General features: G+C 36.4%; 1 protein-coding gene across 1 annotated transcript in view; it reads left to right on the top strand.

The window, feature by feature from the left end:
• Mmp16 (matrix metallopeptidase 16) overlaps positions 1-23756 on the top strand; it is a 241821-nt gene that overhangs the window by 110544 nt on the left and 107521 nt on the right. The window contains exons 2-3 of the mRNA XM_032905461.1: positions 4056-4204; positions 12744-12866. Of these exons, the coding sequence (XP_032761352.1) occupies positions 4056-4204; positions 12744-12866 (272 nt within the window). The remainder of the gene's footprint in view (positions 1-4055; positions 4205-12743; positions 12867-23756) is intronic.

Genomic DNA, 23756 nt, shown 5'->3' with positions numbered 1-23756 from the left:
ACTTATTATTATAACCTATCAGAAGAAATGTTTTTAATTATTCTGGCATCAGCAATTTGCCATGTCTTGCTTTTCACAGAGGCATTGAGAGATTCATTATCTTTCAACAATAAAGGAAATCATATTTCATAAGAGTATATTGCTACACTAAGCAATAAGTGAATTAAGAAAAAGAATTAAAAAGGAAAGGAAGAATATGACTGCTCCTAGGCATGGTGAAGGAGAAAGTTTATTGTGGATAAAGGGGAGAACATAGCCAGAGGCAGGAACATCTGGGAGAGTCTAGAGTTCTCATCATCTGAGCCATGTGAGAGGGAAAGAGGAAGGAAGAAGGGAGAGAGGGGCAGAAGAATTTTTTGATAGATCCCATTCATCAGAGAGAATCGTTGTTCTAGTTGTGCCTCCTATAAGATAAACCACTAATTGTATAAAATATGCTGTATCTGAAAGGTGGAATAAACATGGATAAAATATGACACATTTAATATACTGAAGGTGATGTCACATAGATTCTCTTCAATTCTATGGTTGTTCTAGTGGCAATGACTAGAATTACTGGGAGTAGGCAGGTCAATTTTCCTTGAACAACCTTTCTACTTTTAATATTTTCGATGCTCGGAAATTGACTTTATCTACTGACAGCAGTAAAATAAAATGAATGAAACATAACAGTAGCTGTCACCAAAGCCCAGTTTTGCAAATATTTTACATTCCAGTTGTTTTAAGATATGGGTAATTTCCAACATTTGTGATTCTTCCAAAGGCTCTTTAAAATCCTTCTAGGTTTCACTCTTATCCTATTTTAAGGCAAATGTAAACTTGAACAGACACAATTTTAATAGTAAGAGGCATAAATTATATGCCTTACTGAACACAGATTTTACTGCGAGCTTTATATACTCTGACTTCAGCCCCGTGTTGGCCTCAAGTGCACACTTGAACATATTCCCTAAGTTCCCATAATGTGCATTAGGGCCCTGAATGTGCACTGAAAAGATTCAAAGGCACAAAATGTATCTCAGGAGACAATTTGGTGTTCTTGGTAATATAGGACTGGTAGGAGATTAACTCTAAATTAAAAAGAGGAGTGTACTGCTAGTAGTACCATATGAAGACAGATGTCTGTGTTACAGTCTGTTAAATGTAATGTGTACTCTGTGTGTGTGTGTGTGTGTGAGTGTGTGTGTGTGTGTGTGTGTGTACTAATCTATAGACAAACATGTAAGATTAGTGCAAAAGGTATAAGAGCAGATACTATTCTATTAGACATGGATATTATTAAGAATAAGATATAAGTTAGATCTTCAAATATCTGTGAGTCGATGTTTTAAAAACATTTTTTGTAATTTCATTTCCTACTCAGTTGACAAAGCATAATAGTGACATCACTCACAGTAAACTTTAAATGTTTATAATTAAAAAGAACTACTCACTTGTCACTCAATGGGCAAAGCAGCACTTCATGCCAAACAGCAAAATGTAAGAGAAAAATTGGAGGAAAATAAATTTTCATTTTTACATTATTTGAAATAATGTAAAATTTCACTTCTTTTAGAAGGCTAAGGCATAAGTCAAATGTGCATTTTATAGATATTTTTATTACATACTTTATATTTATTTTTAATATTTTTTCTATTTCTATACAAATCATAGGCTTTTATATTAATGACCTTCTCTTTGCTGTTGTTATAAATCTAATTGCCAGTAGCTTAGCACCAGGAGTAACCTAGCAACAATCTGCTTCCTAGCATGTAGCACATAAGACACGCATGCTGTACTACGGAAAAACTACTGAACTTAAAATTTTGCCCATGTATATTATCAAGGGCTTATTTTTGAGCTATTGAATGAAAACATTGAATTTCATAGTAGGTAATTTTATTGGCTGCCTACTCCATTCAGAAAATACTGAAACTTTCTCGGCTTGCACCACTACCAAATAGGTGATAGGATTGTTCTCCCTGCAGCCTGTTCATACAGATTAGGTGAGGAGCTTCGTGACACACTTTTGTCATTTAGGAGGCAGCTCACGGATACTGACTTTCCCCAGTCACCTCCTTGACAGCAATGCGGCACTCATCTTTCAATAGCTTTTATCAAGCTGACGATGGTCACTGTAGTTTTACGAATGTCAATTTTGGGGAGTCCACATAAAATTTGATTTTCACATTTTAAGTCTGGCATATTTAGTATACCTTTTACGAAGTTAAATTTCCATACTTGCCAGTTCTCTTCATTTGGAATGTGAATGTCCTGGGCTTTGTTTTTAGCAGACACAATGGCAGTCGTTACAGGAATCATTGCCTTTCCATGGCATCACTTCCAGTGTAACTAGACCGAGTTAGGGGGACAAACATTCACAGCTGAATGCCTTTAAGTACTTATGCGATTATATAAGACGGAGCAATTTGCCAAGTAGTTCACTTATGGTAAAGAAAACTTGCAACCTCTGGGAGGACTGAGATTACAAAAAACAAAACAAAACAAAACCAAACAAAACAAAAAACCGCAGAATGTTTGTATCCAGATGGACACAAGGAATGAATGAATGAGGCTGCGGGAAGTGTGAAAGTGCTTGTAGATGGTGGCTGCAGCGTGCGTGCATGCGTACGCGTGTGTATTTGTTTGTGTGGGGGGGAGGTGAACACTTACTTTTCACAGATGCCCTGAGGGGCTTTTTTTTTTTTTTCTGTTTTCTGTGACTTCAAATGGTTCTTAATTGTTGCACAAACCAAGATGAAGAAATTTGATCCAGGCTAATGCCTTCTATCACTGTCTTTCTAAGTCATTTCATTAGGGAGACGATTAGAACCATGAGACCTTTAAATCAAGAACTAAACACAAAAATAATAAGACAATTGAATATTATATATCTGCTTCGTTTTATGAATTACCTTAAGTAATGATTATATGTTGTGGTTTGCCCTGGAGTTATCTGTATTTTGACGCTAATGCCACTGCACCAAGGACAGCTGCCTAGTCATGTGCTCAGGAATCAGGTGACTTCACCAGAAACTTCTCCCCATTGAATTTGTAAAATACAGGTGAGGGGCAGGTACAGGAGAGAAGGAGGCCTGTCATTGGAGGATAAGGAAGGATGGGCGGGAGAGAAGTTTGAAGGAAGAGGAGGAGCCAAGAAAGGAAGGGGGGGGAGCCATGGCAGGATAATGGAGGCTGATGTTAAGATTCTGCTCTGTGTATTCACAGGTTGTTAATTAATGTTCTTAAGGACTGGATGGCACCAGGCTTTGTATGTTTAGGTGGGCAATTATATCTTATCAGTGGGTCAAAGATTATTGTGTTGTGTTTTCTTTTATGTGACGGTTTGAGTGTAGGAAAGAGTGTGGCAGCAGTAGGCACTGGGCCGCCACAGAGTTGGGATGTGTTTCTGCCAAGATCTCTAGCACATGTCTTGCGGCACTGAGGTGCTGGATCAAGCAGGATAAAAGACGACAATACTTTTTTTTTTTAATGTTTTTACAGCAACAATTATATTTCATATGAAAATGTTACACACTCCTGAGAATATCCAGTTACAGTTGGGTAAATTGTTTATATGAATACTATACTATGTTTACATGAATACTATACTATGCTATAAGTACTATATACAAAATGTACATCATGACTCCTCTGTAACAGTCTCCATCCCAGTTGAGCCACTGCCTAACTGCCAGATGAAAAGCTCTATAGATTGATGTTGTGCACAATTCTTACACTTTCCAGCACTGGTGTCTTCATAGATTACTGGAAAGTATGATTTTTGTAGCTGGGATCCTGGAGAACATGTGGAATCCTACTTGAATATTTATGTTATATTAAGCACACAAATGATGTATAATCAACTTCTATGTCGTCATTAATCACACTTTTTACTAATTCACATTTATAAATATGGTGTAAATAATGATAACCACTACTGAAATTATAAATAAAAGTCAGAGTATATGGTACAAAGAAATAAAATAAATTCATGCTATGAGTATAAATTAATTTCCAGAACATTAATGTTTAATTGCAAAGTTGATCTAAAGGAGCTGTATTTATGATTCCAGGTTTGGTTACAGAAATACGGCTACCTTCCACCGACTGACCCCAGAATGTCTGTGCTGCGCTCTGTGGAGACCATGCAGTCAGCCTTAGCTGCCATGCAGCAGTTCTATGGCATTAACATGACAGGAAAAGTGGACAGAAACACAATTGAGTAAGTAATGCTCTTGAAATTCCTTCTGCCATTGTTCTTTGAGTCCAGTGAAACCTGAAAAGCTACACAGATGTCAACAACCATTATTGGGATATTGGTCTTCATGAACTTTTCTTTGAATATATCCTTTCAAACATCTTCTGAGGGTTCTCATACCATGTTATATCCAAGGTCATGGTTTTAAGAACACGTTTTGAAGCAAGAGACAAAATATGATCAAAAATCAAAACACTTTCGCCTTTAAAGTTGCTGTATGGAGTGGCAGTGGCTGATGGCTGCTTTGTGTTGTTTGTGACAGTCTGCTTATCACATCTCTGCAAAGTGGTATCATGTTAGCAGTTTCACATTGGATGTCATGCAAGTGGAAAATACTACAAATTATGTTTTGCAATGTACTGGATAGGAAGATTTAGAAGTATAGTATTTGCTAGGTACCCAATAGAGACAGTTTTCTAAGTTGACTATTTTAAAATTCTCAGTGACAAAGAGCTCATTTATTCCTTGTAATATTTGTTAATTTATTGTTTTACCCATTATTCTTCACAATAGCTTCAACAAGTGATTCAAGTAATACTTCCTGAAAGACTAGCAATGTAACTTTATGTATTAATATGTAATGGCATATTATTTTTATCACAAGCTCCTAGTAGGTTTAACAATATAGTGAAGAATTAGTATTGTTTCTAGACTACATAGGACAAATTGTTTTTTCCCCCTGTGAAGGAAGGCACAAATCATTGTGTGTGTGTGTGTGTGTGTGTGTGTGTGTGTGTGTGAGTGTGTGTGTGTGTGTGTGTGTGTGTGTGTGTGTGTGTTCTTAGAACCCTTGGTGCTCACAAAGTCAATATTTCTCTGTTATTTGTTGATCATACATTACTCTTCACAATAGATGAAAATACAAATTTCTTTCCATCCCACCATCACATACACAAAAACCTTGAATATCAAAGGCAAAATGAAGTGTAAGGGAGTTTCTGAACTCTGGCTTTTTGGTATTAAGCTTGGGGAGGTTAACTTGCTGGATGGGTCAAGAAATAGCATTCATTTTCCTTTTTATGAATGAAATATCATTCTTCTCATGTTAATTGCACCTAAAATTAGGTTCAGAGTTGCATACTAAAATTCTATGTTCCTTTCTAATGCTCACATAAGGTTGTTAGTCATAGTATCTTTATATCACCAAGACAGGAGCACACATGATTTAGCCTTTAAAATAAAACTTCTGATTAGGTTTTAAAAGTAAGATCTTAAATCCCTTAGTGATTCTAATAAAGGTATAAGAAATTACTTGTCTGGACCTTGGAAAACAAAAGTCAATATTAAATTAACTGCATTCTGCAACAATTATAATTCTTATATAAATATTGGTGGTAGATTTTCAAAAACATCTCATACCTGAGCAACTCTGGTCATTGTCATTACCTTTCATAGAGAGAGACATTAGACATTTCTTAACTATAAGCATCCATCCTCATAAATATAGGCTTTGTTAATAAAAAAAAACTAGTCTTGTGCTTTGTTTCTGCTTGTTAAACAATATTATTGCACCGAAGCTCCACTCTTCATCTCAAAAGTGTGCTGCTCTTGACTTTTGCTGGTTGCCTGATGCAAAACCATTAGTTTCTGTTTCATTTTTCTTGGAACTTCAAACACAACATTTTTAAAGTGCAAGTAAATTGAGGATTTGGAAAACAAATTACATTTCTGAGTATTCTAATGCTAGAGAAAAATGAAGAAGTATCTACTTCTCACTAGATATGGAAGTTAAGAAGGATAAAACAAGTGTTTTAGGGCCTGGACAGATGGTTCAGTGTTGAGAGTGTTTACTGTGATGTAGGAGACCTGCACTCAGTTTCCAGCTTACACATCAGGAAGCTCACAACCACCTGTAACACCAGCTCCAGAGAATCAGACTTCTTTATAAAAACACATACTTAGTGTAACACCCCCTTCTCTATCTCTCTGCCACACACATGTAAATAAAAAGTAATGTCTATCCTTTAAAGGATTAAGATAGTAGAGTCCTATTAGCTCCTCATCTGCTTCTTACAGCTGTAAGAAACTGGTCTTTAAGAGGATGAAGATGAATGGATAGATTTAATTTCCTTCTGTGACTAGAGAAAGAGAGATTATCACAATGGGCTTTGATGGTAGCTGTTTTGTGGAAAGAGATTTTTTTTTGGTATGGCAGGAGGGTCTAAAAATTATGGGTGTGTAGAAAGGAATACGAATGTAGCACAGGTATTCAGTGATTTAAGGTTCCACACTAAGTGAAATGAGCTAGTCAGTGCATAGGAGCTATTCAGACTTTCTCTGTGGTACAGAACTAGAGATTAAGAATAGCTACTGCTTAGATCAACAAGTCTTTCGGCTTGCCTTCAGTTTGTTTGCTTATTTGCTTCTGTGACTTATTTTAAACAACTCTATTCTTACTGAGTTTTAATGATATATTTATTTTTGTTTCTATTGTTTAAATTACCAATGCACCTTTGCCTTTGGCAGTGGTAACTTTGCAGTTATTTATTTTCAGATGAAGGTGCAGTAGCACCATTACCCTGTATATTGTTTCTTAACCTCCCTCTCTTTCAGGAAGCCCCTCCCTACCTCCAACACCTCCCCACATATACCTGCGCTAGAGACTTTGGCATTTATCTTTATTGTTGTCTATGTTCATAATGAAATAGCTACTACTGAACTGTTATGGCTCAAGTGCATTATACCAAATATTTTTAATTATTAGGTCTCCAAACATGCGAGAAAAGCACTGTCCTGTGCTTTTGAAAATTCAAATTTATGTATAGTGACAATCATACTGAAACAGCAATCTACTACTTTCATATAAATTATAAAGCATGAAATCCATCGGCACAGTGGTCCACACCTGTAATGCACCACCTATGACATAGAAGCAAGCCTCATTGACACATGTCTGAGGCCAGATTGGCATACACAGTGAGTTTCCTGCAAGTCTCCGAGAAAGTGAACATTATCACAGAAAAACAACAAACAAATAATTCAAATCATAGGCTGGTTTGAATTGCACGCTGCTCTCTTAGTTTGTTTTCAATTTCAAAGCCCCATATCTGGCTTCTCTCAGCAAGCCCTTATTGACATCAGCTATAGTGCCTGGGTTTGGTGGCAACATATGGGATGGATTCTTAGGTGGGCAGTCTCTGGATGACCCTTTCTTCAGTCCCTGCTCCACTCTTTGCCCTGTATTTCCTCCCATGAGTATTTTGTTCTCCCTTCTAAGCAGGAATGAAGAATCCACATTTTGGTCTTCCTTCTTCTTGGGCTTCCTATGAACTGTGAATTTTTTCTTAAGTATTCTAAGCTTTTGGGCTAACATCTACTTATTTGTGTTCTTTTGTTACTGGGTTACCTTACTCAGGATGATAGCTTCTAGTTCCACTCATTTGCTTAAGAATTTCCTGTAGTCATTGTTTTTAATAGCTGAGTAGTACTCCATTGTGTAAATGTACCACATTTTCTGTATCCATTCTTCTGTTGAGGGACATCTGGGTCCTTTGCAGCTTCTGGCTATTATAAATAAGGCTGCTATGAACATAGGGGTGATTGTGTCATTGTTATATGTTGGAGCATCTTTTGGGGATATGCCCAAGAGTCCTTATTCATCAGGGAAATGCAAATCAAAACAAAACAACCCTGGGATACCACCTCACACCAGTCAGAATAGCTAAGATCAAAAACTCAGGTGACAGCAGATGTGGAACACTCCTCTACTTTTCATTGGATCTCAAGCTGTAGAACTCTGGAAATCAGTCTCGTGTTTCCTCAGAAAATTTGACCTAGTACTAGTTGAGGACCCAGCTATACTCCTGGGAGACCTTGCATCTTTATACACAACCAAGAGGCACAGAGAAAACTGGGAATGCCCTGGGTTTTTGAAACCTTGATTGCCAACTCCAGGGACACAACTTTTCCAACAAGTCTACCTTTCCACATAGTTCACAACCTGTCCCAGCCCATGTAGACCAGGCATCAAATATATGAGCTATGGAGGCCATTCTCATCCATATCCCCACACTAAATAATGATGATATGAAATCAGCTTCAGCATCCACAGAAGTGTTTGAAACCATCCTAAGCTTAATAGAGCCTATCTCAAAACAGCAAAAGAATAAAATATGTCCTACAATTCTAGCCTTACTAAAACACTGCCTTTCAGTTCTTTGAGCAGCAATCAATAGAGGTTAAATTTAGACTATTCATAGTCATTTCTTCAATTCATATATATCGTGGTCATATTCATTTCATTATTATTTATTCATGTTTGCTTGTTCATTTGAAATCACATTCCTTTAGACTCCAGGCTGCCTCCCACAGGTTAGGACCCACGCTCTCTCTTAACTCAACCATCCAACCTCTTTTAAATTCTCATTTGGTTAACTAATTCATTAAGTAAGGTACCTTAAATTCCTTAATGAATAGAGAATAGGTATAAAAACATCATTCATCAAATTGAGAAATAGAAAGCTCATTCTTACAGCATGCCTGGTGTTTTGTAGTTCTTTATTTTTGTTTGTTTGTTTGTTTTTTGGGTTTTTTTGTTGTTGTTTTGTTTTCTTTCTATTTTATATGTAATTGGAGGTGGTCTTATTTAATTTGCCCATAATAGTGTATTGTGAAGAATGATTGAGGAATATGTTATTTCTGAGAGTAGTTAATATTTCCTTGGAAATTCTTTCCAATTTTCTATATATGACAAGCATGTGCATACTGATATATATGTGTGCATGTTTGAAGAGTTTGGATAGTCTAAATAATGCCACACAATTCATCAAATGTTGATATTTTTTATTTAAACTGTTTTAAATCTATCTATTATTTCCAAAGCTTTACTAGGAAATTGTAGTATGATTTTAAATCCTAACTTGTTAATTGGGATGATTAATGAGATATTCCATCAACCATTATATTTTATACACTTATCAATAGTCTGCATTTTTCTTCTTTTATCCATATGTCACGTAAATGCACTAATACTAATAAGTTTTCAATTTAGAAAAAAATGCTGCCTTCAGTAGCTACTTATTTTGCTTTTACTGGTAATATGGTGCTGTCTTTCACACATTTTGCATTAGAGGATGTGTCTGACTTCACTCTGGTAGCTGCTGATGCTGGTAGCTAAAGCAGAAGGGGCTTAGATCTCATCTGAAGGCTATCACAATCATAAGAGCAATCAAAAACTGACATTTTCCTTTGAAGATTGTGGTGACTAAAACACTCTTCTCTGTCCCTTGCCCTTCAGCTTCTTCTCTTTGCACTTTGTCTTGTGGCTTGCACATATATCCAGGCAAGCAGTTAGTAGGCTGATATAAAAAACAATATGCTCTCAAAGTTTGAGCCATTTGTAAATTTCCTTTAAGAACTCTCTGTATACCTGGTGGACCTAGTCCTTCCTGTACAGGTGAAGCCTGTGAATGGTTGAAGATATTAAAAGCATTTTTTAAGCATCTCTAGAAAAATCTGTGGACAACTCTAAGTAACATGTATACCTCTTTCATTTCAATAAAATTTGGGAAGTTTGAATGATGAAAGCCTGTCTAGCCTCTTGCAATATCTGTTTTTGGAAGCAATTTTTCCTTTAGTCATTTTAAGTACCAATGTGATGTTCAGTTCCGCCTGTGATTGCTGGCATTCCCGTTCAGGGTTGCTTCTTACAGAATCTGTGCAGCGTCACCAGACAAAAGGACCACACCTGTGTTGAGCAGAACATGCCTGCGCACAACCAAAATCACAGACATTTGAAAAGTTGAACCTCCAGAGATGCTTGAGTTGAGGATTCTGAGAGTAGCCTAGCCCCAGCAATATTACAAATCTTTTCTCAATAACCCCGTGACAGAGTACTGACTAGTGTTCACAGTTTGGAGTGTTCAACCTGATCTAATTCTAAAACCAAATTTTGGTAAATTTAGTGAACACTGCTGTGTGTGGAGATTAAGATATATTACCTATTCATGTACAAATGTGATATTTCTGAGCGGGTCACTATGAAACATTTGAGAACAAATCACTGTTGTAATATTTGCTAACCAAGAACCAGAAATATCTCTGAGTTGAATGAGATGTTCTCCTGAACATAACACCAGACATCATATAGACTGAAAAAAGCATTCCATTTCTACTAGATTTAGTCCTGAAGGATAGTGTTGCCTCCAAGAAGTTAGTACTTTGGAATGTATCTAATTTGCTTTGAAAAGGGAATGACTTTCCTTATGTCCAAGGTATTTAGACGAGGCTGAGATTGGTTATATTTTAAAACTGCTGATAATTGTGTTGTCCACACTATTATAAGTATACTGCTGCTGCTGCTGCTACTACTACTACTACTACCACTACTACCACCACCACCACCACCACCACTACTACTACTACTACTACTACTACGAATACTAATAATAATGCACAAAGTGTTAATGTTTTCTTTGAAGGTATTTTCTTTCTTGCAAAAAACTAATTCCCTTGCTGCGTTTTGTTATTTCATATACTTACAGTATAAGAATATGTGACTTAATCAAGTTAGTTCTAAAAAGTTAACTCACTTTCAAAATCAAAAGGTTTTTGTTTGTTTTAATTTTGAGGCCACTCAAAATGCATTAGTTTTATAATAAAATGACAGTAAAAGCAATAGAATTGCATACTAAAAATAAATGAATGAGTACATTTCCAAACAAATATTGTGTTTCTTTGTCTGACCTAGAATGATTGTGATCATAGGCTTTTGTTCTCATAAACCTCTTTAGCGTTCCCTCTAGGGTCCATGTTTTTTAGTGTACATAAAAGTACCCACTCTTACAATGAATATTTATAGGCAGCCATTTTTAAAATCGAGTCTACTTGAAATATATATGTTAAGTGACTTTTTAAAAAAATCGCACTCATGATGAACATAAGAAAATGAAATTATCTTCATTTGCTTTTTGATTCATGTAGCCACTCAAAGTTCAAGGATTATTTTGTTATTTAGTAGAAGAGTATGATGAGAAAAACAAATCAAAAACAAAAACAAACAAAAAACCAGATAGGTAGTTTAAGGTAAACTATGGAAAATCTGTAACAACTTTGTGCTGAGACAAGTTTCAAGGACAGACATCACAGTGATCAAGTATAATAACCAGGAAAACAAGTTAGACATATGACTACACATTAAAATTACCACAAAGATAACAGTGTCTCATTTCAATATCAAGCTTCATTTAGTGATACTGAACTACTTATTCTTAAAAATCCATTTTATGATTTAACTTGTTATAATGTAGCATGTTGAAAAGTATTTTATAATTATTGAATTTGATTAACATTGAGAATAGAAATAATGATTAAAAGTAACAGAGAATTGGAAAAATGCCAAAAAAAACATGTGAACGAACAATGTACTGTTCTCAAGGCTAGATGAGTGCTTCTTTGCCCTAGCAAACACTGCCATTTGAAGGAGCAAGACTGACTGCAGAGCTACTGGACAGGTGGTGCAATGGTTACAGCACAGGCTGCTCTTCCAGGGTACCTGATTCAATATCCCGTACCCTTATGATGGGTTCACAATCACCTGTCTAGTTCCAAAACATCCAGCACCCCATTCTAACCTTGTATACACCAAGCAAACTGATGGCACGCAGACATATATGAAGATAAAGCAGCCATATACATAAATAAAATTTATAAATATTAAATTTTAAAAATAAGTTACATTTGTAATACATTTATAGATAAAATGTAATTTAAAAAAGTGTTATGTCATTATCCTATGCAATAATATGCTGAATGTGTAAAATCAAATCTTAAGACCATAGAATAGCTTCCATCAATCATATTATAATGATATGATATAATGAAATATTATAAATATAAATATATAGGAAAATATTATGAATTATTATATTGGAATATTATAATCAGAGTTATAATGGAAATTCATATAAAAACACTAAATGTTAGCACTGGATGATTCCTTAGTGTCATTCATATATGGCATGAGGAAGTGAAGATTTGCACAATATTACACACTTTTTCACCCGTATTTATTTTTTAACATATTTTTATTTTTATTACTTTTTTTTTGTTTTATACACATCGGTGTTTTGATTGCATATCTGTATCTTTGAGGGTGTTGTATCCCCTAGAACAGGTGTTAAAGAACAGTGTGAGCTCTAGGTGTGTTCTGGGAATTGAACCTGGGTCTTTGGGAAGAGGAGCCAGTGCTCTTCACTGTTGAGTCGTATCTCCAGCCCTCAGCAGGATATTTCATATAGAAATTGCAAGTTTCTTCTTTCTTCAGTTATCTCAAAATACATCAGAGAAAGTAAATGTTCTAAAGGATTCTAGTAGTAGCATAGTAATCTTAACTCATTCTGGAAATGCAGGGTATCTATTTAGATTTATATCGCAACAGCATTGAACATGGACCGTTCACTTTATGGGTTACTGTCTGTCTTTGTTTTGCAATCATTAATAAGAGTTCCTGAAAAAATACTCAATTTCTGTTTTTTGTTTGTTTGTTTGTTTGTTTTTCAAAAAGCTGGATGAAGAAGCCTCGATGTGGTGTACCAGACCAGACAAGAGGCAGCTCTAAATTCAACATCCGACGAAAGCGCTATGCATTAACTGGGCAGAAGTGGCAACACAAGCATATCACTTACAGGTACACGCGCGCAGCCCACCCCCACACCTTCCTTCATTGCTATTGGTTTTGACATTGTGTTTGATATATGCTATTTTATGAATGAGAACAACATGGACTATTCAGTGGTATTATATTGTCCTAATTAATTGACAAATGCAGTAAGAAGGGAATAAAATGGCCATTAAGGGACATTTGCAGACATTCCTTGACAATATTGGTCTCTTTGATTTTTGTGCCTCACAGCTTCTGAAGGTTGACAATGTTCTGAGGGATTTGATATGCATGCTTTAATACAATATAATCTTTGACAAGTATTTATAGACTAAGAAATAAACGAATGATAAAGTCTCTAAATCTCTCTTTTAAATGAAATGCCTTTGAAATGGTTAGTAACTGTGGTAAGCACTATAACCACTTGATCTTGTTTTTCTTTGATAGTTATTGAAGTTGACATCCTTCTATGTTATCTTCAGTGACACAAATTGATGTCCGACCTAGGGTGACAGTTACTTTATTGGAATATGTTATGGTTTCTTATTTACCCACTGAAGTACTAGCTCTTAAAGAGTTGCAGTCTGAACAAAACAGAGTGTTCATCTCTGTGAGATAACAACAAATAAAACACAGGATTCTGTTCCCAGGTAATACATGGCAGTGTAAAGGTTAAACAATTATATAGATATAATAACTTTATGAACAGAAATGAAAAAGACATGCATTCAAAAGTAAATCAGAATTTTCTAGGCCATTCTAGAAAACTAGTGAGTGTTGTTAATGAGATGATCCTTGTAGCCAAGACCTGTAAGGAGATTTGAAAGAAATTACTAAGCCAAGATAGAAGATGGAAGGTACTTCAGGAAGAAGATGTGCCAGAAATACTTCAATCAAGTTATAATACTAGAAGAGGAATTTTATAAGACTTGCTATTTTCATAAAAAGGCATTAATGAAATCGTTAAAGCTAACTTTAAGTGATTTGGTTTGGTTTTCTTTATATGTGTAGGATATGGCATTTGTACTTATTAACTTATAGTCTCATAGTATCCTCCCAGATAGAATGACACCAGATAATTGTTTTATGCAAGTTATGTCAATTGCTACTCAGATAAGTTAAAGACAAAATAAACTTGATTTTCTTCCTATGAAGCTCATATTCACAGTAATTTTCATTTTTTGTGGGGTTATTCATTTAGCTTCAGAAACATTTCATAATAATTATAATATTTGTGTTTTCAAAAGAAAATTAAACTTTACTTTAAGAAATTAGTATGAAATGCTGTTTCCATTCCAGTGAAGGCAGTAGTAACTCCTGATGTCAAATGGGCCTTCTTTCTGCATTCAACTTTGTTATCAAGTAGTGCATAGTGAGAAAATAAGAGACTTTTTGAAAAGAACGTATATACTTTATGCAAGATTGATTAATAGGTAGAGGAAGGACTAAAGGAGCTGAAGGGGTTTGCAACCCCATAGATAGAACAATATCAATCAACCAGACGCCCCAGAGCTCTCAGGGACTAAACCACCAACCAAAGAGAGCTGAAGGGGCTTGCTGTCCCTTAAGAACAGCAATGCCAATGAACCAGAACTCCCAGGGACTAAACTACTACCCAAAGAGTACACTTGAACAGACCATGGCTCCAGCTGCATATGTAACATAGGATCGCCTCGTTGGGCACCAATAGGAAGAGAAGCCCTTGGTCCTGCCAAGGTTAGACCCCCAGTGTAGGGGAATGTCAAGGCAGGGAGGTGGGAAGAAGGACTTGTTCTGGAGGGGGAACACCCTTAAAGGAGAAGGGGGAGAGGGAGAGGATAGGGAGCTTATGGACAGCAAATCAGGAAAGAAAATAACATTTGAAATGTAAATAAAAATATCTAATTTTAAAAAAAAAAAGACAGTGCACCAGGAGGAATTCATGGCTCCAGGTGCATGTGTACCAAAGGATGGCCTTATATGGCATCAATGGGAGGGGAACCCATTGGTCCTATGGAGGCTCAATGATCCAATGAAGGAGTGGGTGGCCAGGTGGGGGAGCTCCCTCATAGAAACAGGGGGAGGAGAGATGGTATAGTGGTTTGTGGAGGGGAAACTGGGAACATGAATAACCCTGGAAGTGTAAATAAATAACCAATAAAAATAAAGCAAAAAGATTGATTGATAGCAATTCTTTTCCTGGTGAGGTGACATACAAAATTTATAAATATAACAAAATATTAGAAAATATAAGCATTTGTAAAAATTAAAGGTATTGTCATTTATTCTGTACACATTTCTATTCATAAAGTCTAGAGTAATTCTACACAATTACAAAGCAATAAAATATATGGCCATCTTAAATAATATGAGAATTCATTGTTATACCAATTTTCCACCAGTGCATCCTGTATAGTGCAGTTTTTGCTCCTATGAATATTTTCTTCAGTGTGCCTCATGGGCAAATTCTGATGATCCAGAATTACAAGTGATTCCTGATGGGGACCTATCATTTACACTCCTGTTCACTCTGGTTCTACGTCTCAAATGATTGCTGAGAGTCACCTAAGACTTTTTTCATACCTTTTTGTGACTTGAGAAATCATTTATTTTTTATTCCTGAATAATATTCCATTGTAAAGTTTATTTATCCACCAACTGAAGCATTCCAGCTGTGTTCATGTTTTCTCGTGGATATGGCTTTATAAAGATTTTTGTGCCAGTTCTATGTGCATATAAATTTCTAGATAATTTGGATAAGTATCAAGGAGAATAATGGTTTAGTCTACATTGAAATTGGGGTGAGCTCTGTATGAAAGTGCCAATATAGCCTTCCAAGTGGCTAGATGTTCTATTTGGAATGATCATACTGCTACTTGAAAACTATGTTGCGTATCGTCTCTTCAGCATTTAGCAATGTAAGTATTTGGAATTATAATTGCTTTTGATAGCATGTCTTAGTCAGGATTATTATTACTAGGAAGAAACACCAGAACCAACAATAACTTGGGGAAGAAGGGGTTTATTTGGCTTACATATCCTTAATGATATTCCAATGACGGAATCAAAGAACAGGAACTCAAATCTGATTGGAATCTGGAGGCGGGAGCTTATGCAGAAGCCATAAAGAATGGCCACATACTGGCTTGCTCCTCATGGCATCCTCAGTCTGCCTTCCTACAGAACTCATGACCGACAGCTCAGGATTGGCTTCAAGGACAGTGGGCCAAGTCCTCTCACACAAATTGCTAATTAAGAACAAGCTTTACAGGTTTCCTTACACCTTGATTAGTATGAGGCATTTTTGAAATTGAGAATTCTTTTCTTCATTTGATTTTTTATTCGTTATTTTATTTATTTACATTTCAAATTTCCTTTCCCAGTTTCCTATCTTTGAACCCCCTACTTCTTCCCCCTCCTCCCTGCTTCTGTGAGGGTGCCCCACCATCCACATACACACACCTGTCTCCCTGCCCAAGCATTCCCTTACACTGGGGCATCAAACCTTCACAGGACCAAGGGCCTCCCCTCCCATAGATGCCAGAAAAGGCCATCCTCTGCTACATATGCATCTGGAGCCCTGGGTCCCTCCATGTGTACTCTTTGGTGGTTTAGTCCCTGGGAGCTGTAACAGGTCTGGCTGGTTGATATTGTTCTTCCTATGGTGTTGCAAACCCTTCAGCTCCTTGAGTTCTTCACCTAACTCCTTTGTGCTCAGTCCAATGGTTGGATGCAAGCATCTGCATCTGTATTGGTCAGGCTTTGACAGGGCCTTTCAGGATACAGCTGTGTCAGGCTCCTGTCAATAAGCATTTCTTGGCATCAGAAATAGTGCCTGGGTTTGGTGGCTGCATGTGGGATAAATCCCTAGGTGGGGCACTCTCTGGATAGCCTTTCCTTCAGAGAATCATTCTCACCAAATGCCTCTGGCTTGTTTCAGGTTAAATCTAGCCAAAACAGAGTGGTACAGTTCTCATATGTACGTGGAGATACATATGGATTAAATCTAGATGGATTATTTAGTAAATCATAATGTTTAGCATTGTCTTTGCATGTTGTCCTAAGAGTATTTTCTTTGCAGAGGTGTCTGCTCATATTTTCTGGAAGATGTGTACAAATTATATTGAACACTCTTTCGTCAATTATATCCTCAAGTGTTTTCTCTTGTTTTGTGGCATACACTTTCCTTATCTTTATGATATCTTTTTACAGTAGTTTTATTAATAATAATAATAATATCTGCCTCACATTCCTGCCTTTGTTGATATATATAGTATCCAAAACTATGCCATCAAAAACAGCTAGATTTGTGGGAGAGGGTGATGGGTGTTATCTTCTAGTAAATGCAAATCTTTCTTCTCCATGTCTTGAGGGCTGGAATTAGAGATGTGTACTACTGTGCCTGTTAATGTGGTGGTGGGCAAAACCAGGCACACTGCATGCTAGTTAAACACTCTAGCAATTGAGCTACATTCCCAAATACAATTTCAGTAACTTGAAATAATATGGAAAACTTTCCACATTAATTTAACATGTATTCATTTATGTAGAAACTTGCTGTCTCCTGGCACCATTGCTGAAAAGATCTCCATTTTTTAAAACTGTATTCCTGTTGTGTCTTTGTTTCCTTTCTTTATGTGGATCTGAATTTCTGATCTTATCTCTGAAAAAGTCCTAAAAATTCTTGTCAAGAGAGCCTCCTGACAAGAGTGCCTTAGTTTTTCTTTGAAGAAATTAGTTTTTATACTTCACTTTTGAATTCTAATTACACTGGATGCTGGTTTCTAGTTTGGTGGTTTTATTACCTATCATCTGAACACTTCATACATTCTGTAGTGCTCTCTTGTTGCATGTTCTTTTTAAAGATCACTGTAATTACAATCGTTTCGTTTGTTCCTCTACAGATATGAATTTGGCATGGTGGGGTCCTCTTCCATGCATTCTGAGTTTCGTGAATCTATAGATTGGTTTCTGTCATTAATATTGTAATGTTTTCACACATGATAATATCCACTATCCTTCCTTTGAGGTAATCTTTACAACTCTTTCCCCATAATTCCTGGATTATCCATAATGATTTTCATTCTTTCCTGTGCTTTGCAGTTTAGGTACTTCCTGAAATGTTTCAGCAGTCATTGATATTATTTCTTTACTATAATAAGGAATGGCCATTCAGAGCCTGCCCCAGCCATCCAGCCCATTTATACACAGCCACCAAAACTAGACAATATTGATGAAGCCAAGAAATGCATGCTGACAGGAGCCTGATATAGCTGTCTCCTGAGATGCTCAGCCAGAGCATGTTAAGATAGAGGCAAATGGGGGTTGGGGATTTAGCTCAGCGGTAGAGCGCTTGCCTAGGAAGCGCAAGGCCCTGGGTTCGGTCCCCAGCTCCAAAAAAAAAAAAAAAAAAAAAAAAAAAAAAAAAACAAAAAGATAGAGGCAAATGCTAGCAACAAACCATTGATCTGAGAACGGAGTCCCATTAGAGGAATTAGAGAAAGGATTGAAGGAACAGAAGGGGCCTGCAACCCCATAAGAACAACAATGCCAGCTAACCAGAGCTCTCAGGGACTAAATCATTACCCAAGACTACACATCTACACATGGACAGATCCATGGCTCCAGCTGCATATGTAGTAGAGGATGGCCTTGTTGGGCACCAATGGGAGGAGAAGCCCTTGGTCCTGACAAGGCTGGATCCCCTAGTGCAGGAAAATGCCAGGGAAGGTAGGAATGGGGGGTTGTTGGGGAGGGGAAACACCCTCATAGAAAGGGAGGGGGATGAGATAGGGGGTTTATGGCCAGGAAGCTGGGAATGGAAATAACATTTGAAATGTAAATAAAAAATATCTAATAAAAAATGAAAAAAGGAATATCAGAGTTATTCATTTGTTTCCTGTGGAATTTAATATGTTCTCTGTCCTTTTCTTACAGTTTCTACCACTTTGCTCTCAATGTCTCCTCTTTTTCTCTCTTTCTGACTCACTCACTCTCTCTCTCTCTCTCTCTCTCTCTCTCTCTCTCTCTATATATATATATATATATATATATATATATATCACCCAGTTTGATAATTCGAGATTTTCAGCTCTTTCTGAATCTCTTGTGGCTGGCTGTCACTGGTTGACGGTATATGTTCTTGTATGGAGATCATGCAATGATGAAGTTTTGACTATCTACTATATTCAGTAAATATATAGTAGTCTAAAAGTTATGTATAAGTCTAGAAAATAATGAAGACTTATTGAACATCATAATAAGAAACCAAGCCTAATACAGAGGGTGTTTTTCTCTTAGTTTAAACTTGCTGTAATAAAACTTTACACTTACTAGAATGTTATTGTACTTTTAATAAAAACACCTCATAGTGTTTTTTTTTCTTAAATGAATCAATATTATCTAAGGAAGAAACCTATTAGATAGAGGATGTAGGGCAGCTTCTGTGAAAGGTACCCTGATTTCAGGTCCAGATAGGTCGAATCCCCAGGGACCCTAAAAGGGATGCCATGCACATTTCCAATCTCCTAGGAGATCAGGGCCTTCTCAGCACCAACAGACTCCTGTAGAAATGTTTGAGACAGATCAGTCATATAGGGCAACTCACCAAGCTCCCCACATGTCATGGAAGCTCAAGACAGATCAGTCATAGAAGCAGGACCACACCCCTGAATATGTAGATGAGTTCTTCCCAAGCTCTCTGGCCAAACCATGCTGTCAGACATGGACCCATCCAAAAACTGTATTCAAGAATGGTGTTCAGAAGGATTAAAGATGTGTAGGAATTATTCCATTGTCTTAGAGTTTCTGTCTTAAGAGCTGCAACACCACTGCTTGGGGAAGAGATTTGCTCTCCTGAAATCACTGCCAGAAGCTCCCCTGTACCCCTCTCTGGTGAGTCAGTCTCCCGCTGTCTCAGCCAGACCAAGCAACTGACCAAAGTGGCAGTGGAGGAAAGACCTGCATCAGCAGTGGAGGAGTGGAGGCAGTGGAAGCAGTCCCCCCACCCAGCCACAGCTCTGCCCCCTTTGTCTGAACCCACACACTAGCTGGGCCAGAGTTCTCTGTGGGGAGCCCCCAGCACGCAGCCCCACAAGAAGGTCCTATTCAAAATCAATATTAATAAATAGTGTATAATATTACCACAGAGATAAATAGACCAGTAATATAGAGAAAAATATTACAAAATTATGGAAATTAATTTATGTCTAGGAAGTCTTTTCCTTGCCATAATTGATTTAACCCTGTCATGATCTTGAGAGAAGAGTATTACAAAGGCTCTATGTTTTAATTAAACTCCAAGGACTCTTACTTTTTTCTGACCTCTGATAACAAAATTGAGGTCTAACTTTGAACTTTTTTTTTCAAATTGGAAAGGTACAAGTGATTATTTTCAATTAAATTAGCTTCACTACAGTTGCCAAAATATTTGAGTCTTCTTCATTTAATTGCACTACCCTTATATGTGGCTGTGGCCAACAATTATTTATTTTTCATTACGCATTAGAAATTTTGAGGCTAAACACTTTATTGTACATTTATGACCCCATGATCTCTTTGTGCCTCTGTTATCTCATTTATCAGTTAATACAAAGGCTGCATTGAGTAGTACAACTTTTATGTGGCATTTGTGTGTGTGTGTGTGTGTGTGTGTGTGTGTGTGTGTGTTTGTGTATCTATACTGAATTCTTACCTTGGCTCTGAATTACACATAGGAGGATTATATTTATTCATAAATAGCATCTCCTATAGAACAGGAAAGCATGTATCAGAAAGTCCTTGGTGTATGGCTTTGGGAAACTGAGAGCCATAGTTAAGCTTAAGGAGTTTTTGTCTGTGTTAGTCTGTATTGTCTTTACTGCTCTATATCATTCATAGTCACCATGTATGTACCCAAAAGCTCATTCTACGATAACTTCATTTGCTTCATCATTTAAGATTATTCTTGACTTGAAATAAAACTGATATTCTCATTATATGTTAAACCACAAATCTCCACTCCTAGTTCTCTCAGAATGTGTAGTAAAATATATTCCCTGTGTCTACAGGACCATGACAGTGAACCGATCTCTCTCTCTCTCCTCTGCTTGTTAATGAAAGTGTATTTACTGCCACTCTTTCCCTCCTACCTGTTTTTGATAACATATAGTCATATTTATAATGAAAGTAACATCAGAGTGGTTCTGTGGTTATACCTTTTCAGACTCTTCCCTCTATAGAAATTATCTGACTTTCAGAGAGCTACTTCATTTTATGACCTTCTCTTTAATGTTGAGTTTATTACACTTCCCTTCAGCTCTTCTTTAAATGGACAAAGTTAGTTTGTCCTGTACTGGCTGTTACTTTGTCTAGACAATCAGTGTTAAGTGTCTATGGTCTATCCTGCCAGTGAAGCAACATTTACCATCTGCTTAGCTTGCTGCCTCACCCACTCAATTGCTTCCCGAGATTACCACTAGTTTTGTTCTTTTAATTTCCCAGGCATTGTTGCAAAACAATACAAGTTCCTTTGGTGTATAGTCTAACATCTAGATTAGTGCTCTTTTTGCAGTAAGTCTTTTCAAATAACATGCTATTAGCACTTTTGCAGTCCCATAATGCATAAGAGGATAAATGCCTCCTAGTAATTTAATTTACACAAAATTCAGAATTGTGCCTTCAGTTGGCATGCCTCTTCTGGCTTAAGATGGAAAATTTAGTTCTAACAAGCTATAAAGATCTCGATGGCTCCAAAAGATGCTTTTTCGTTCTCAAAATAGAGAACAGGACACCAGGCTGAATCGAGAATAGGATTCACACAAACCCGTAAGCAACCATCCCTGAGCAGGCAGAAATTAGTGTCTTTTATTCATCCTTTCAGTGATGTTAAACTTAGTATATGCATTCTCAAGAATGTGGAATGTTTCTACTGGCACCACCTGATCTCCTAGCCCACCATCTTCCATTTGTGGTTTTGCACATGTCTTTAAATTATTTCATTTCAGCGTTTTCTCCACTATAATATACATTACTTACAGTGGCTCAAATTACTTATTGTACAAACCCAATGTCAAAAATCATTCTAAAACTACAGTTGTTCTTCCTGTATTCGAAACAAAATAAAAGAAGTAAAGGGAAGGGCATTGATGAAACCAGTTTAAAAATGATGGGGAAAATAATCATACAAATGATTTTAATGTAACATTAAATAGTTTCCGTCAACTCTTAGTGGGGGTCCAAAATTTTGTTCCAAAAATTCAACAATCACTTCCATCATGAGAATTAAGAAAATTAAAAAATTACATGAACAACAACAACAACAACAACAAACCAAACAAACCAAAAAGCAAATGAAAACATCATGAACAACAAAAAAATCTTATGGCACTAACTTCCTTGTTGTGCATACACTAGTTTTTGGCTCTTGGAATCTGCTGGTACATCTCCACTCAAAGGCTTTTTATGTCCTAGATCTTTTTTTTTTTGTCAAATTCATCACCTATTTTGCTTATTGTTATGTAAAGGTAACTTTCATTCCCTGATGTAATTGTTGTCTCAATGGCTTCTTATGAATAGACTCACCCTGTCTAGTTCTTTCTGAACTATGGCTGTCTATTCACTCAGCAGTTAGGGCTTATGCTCCTTTCCAAGCTGACTAATTTGAACTCGCTTTTCTTGGCTTCTAACTGAATTGTTCTTGGAAAAACTGATTATGAATTGCAGGATATGAATTGCACTGACTGCACTGACCCCATGAACTGAACAGAACTGCAGGAACTCAACTGCATTCAACAGAACTGAGCCGAATTGCATTGACCTGAACTCAAATGAACTCCACCCATTGCATGATTTCAATAGAACTCCCTTCCCTCAATTAGACATTAGTTTCACACATGATTGCTAAAACCTAATCTCTTCTACATTGTTTGGGACTACATCTGTGTACTCCAAGAGTTTTTGTCATCAAGAGCATGTATGCATTCCCACCAAATCACATAGATCTAAAAGGACGTGATCTCTTGCCCGAGCAGCCATGATGCTGGATTAAAATTCCTCTACAGTCCTTTTATATATAAAAAACAATGTCAACAACAAATTAAAATGTAAACAATGTCTGGACTCCTTTGTATTAAGGAATGGAAATCATAATTTTATGTTCATGTAGTTGTACAGATTCCAAAACAAAGAATTTTCAGAATGATTAAGAAAATGCTTGTCAGAACATTGCCATCTCTGCCACAAATACGTTTCACTTGAGGTTTTATAAATTGTAAAAGTTTTAAGGTGGGTATAAATTCTCACTTCCATTTATTGCTTGTGGGATTAAATAAGGTATATTACGTGTTTGTCACACTCATGATGCTCACATAATGTTATCTTTAGAGTAGCATTTGTAATGATTATATACAACTCAGTTATATATAGTTAAATTGTTACTTTTCAAATGTTACCTTTTCTACTGGAAAGTACCTCTTCAGATGTTTTTCATGTTGAGAAATATTAAAGAAAAATAAATTGTAGTCCTATAAAAGGAGACCTATGCCCGTTAGACAGTTGTAACACTGTCATTACAATTTGTAGCTCTCCCCATTCTCTTTGATGTCTGTAAAGCAAGGCATTTTGAGGCATATATTATATTTTGTATTACGGTTTTACTTAATGTAATCTTAAGAAATATTACCAATTGAATGTTCTTGAAACTTATGAACCCTGTAGCATTCATCTGTTAATTCTTAAAATATATAGTATGAATAATATGTAAAATTTATAGTGTTGCACTCTATAAACTTAGCTATATTAGATTTGCGTATGTTATATTTTAAAGAGTGTATCAGGAAATGCATATTTTCATATACTAATTAATGTTAAGTGAATCAGTAGTACTTTGCCTTCATCAATTTGCATTAATATCAGAAAAAGTTGCCAATAAAAAAGTAATAATAATTTCCAGGTTACATT

The sequence above is a fragment of the Rattus rattus genome, chromosome 1, assembly GCF_011064425.1.
Source record: "Rattus rattus isolate New Zealand chromosome 1, Rrattus_CSIRO_v1, whole genome shotgun sequence".
Classification (NCBI taxonomy): Eukaryota; Metazoa; Chordata; class Mammalia; order Rodentia; family Muridae; genus Rattus; species Rattus rattus.
The sequence above is the reverse complement of the archived record's forward strand: the minus strand, read 5'-3'. Positions and strand labels throughout refer to the sequence as shown.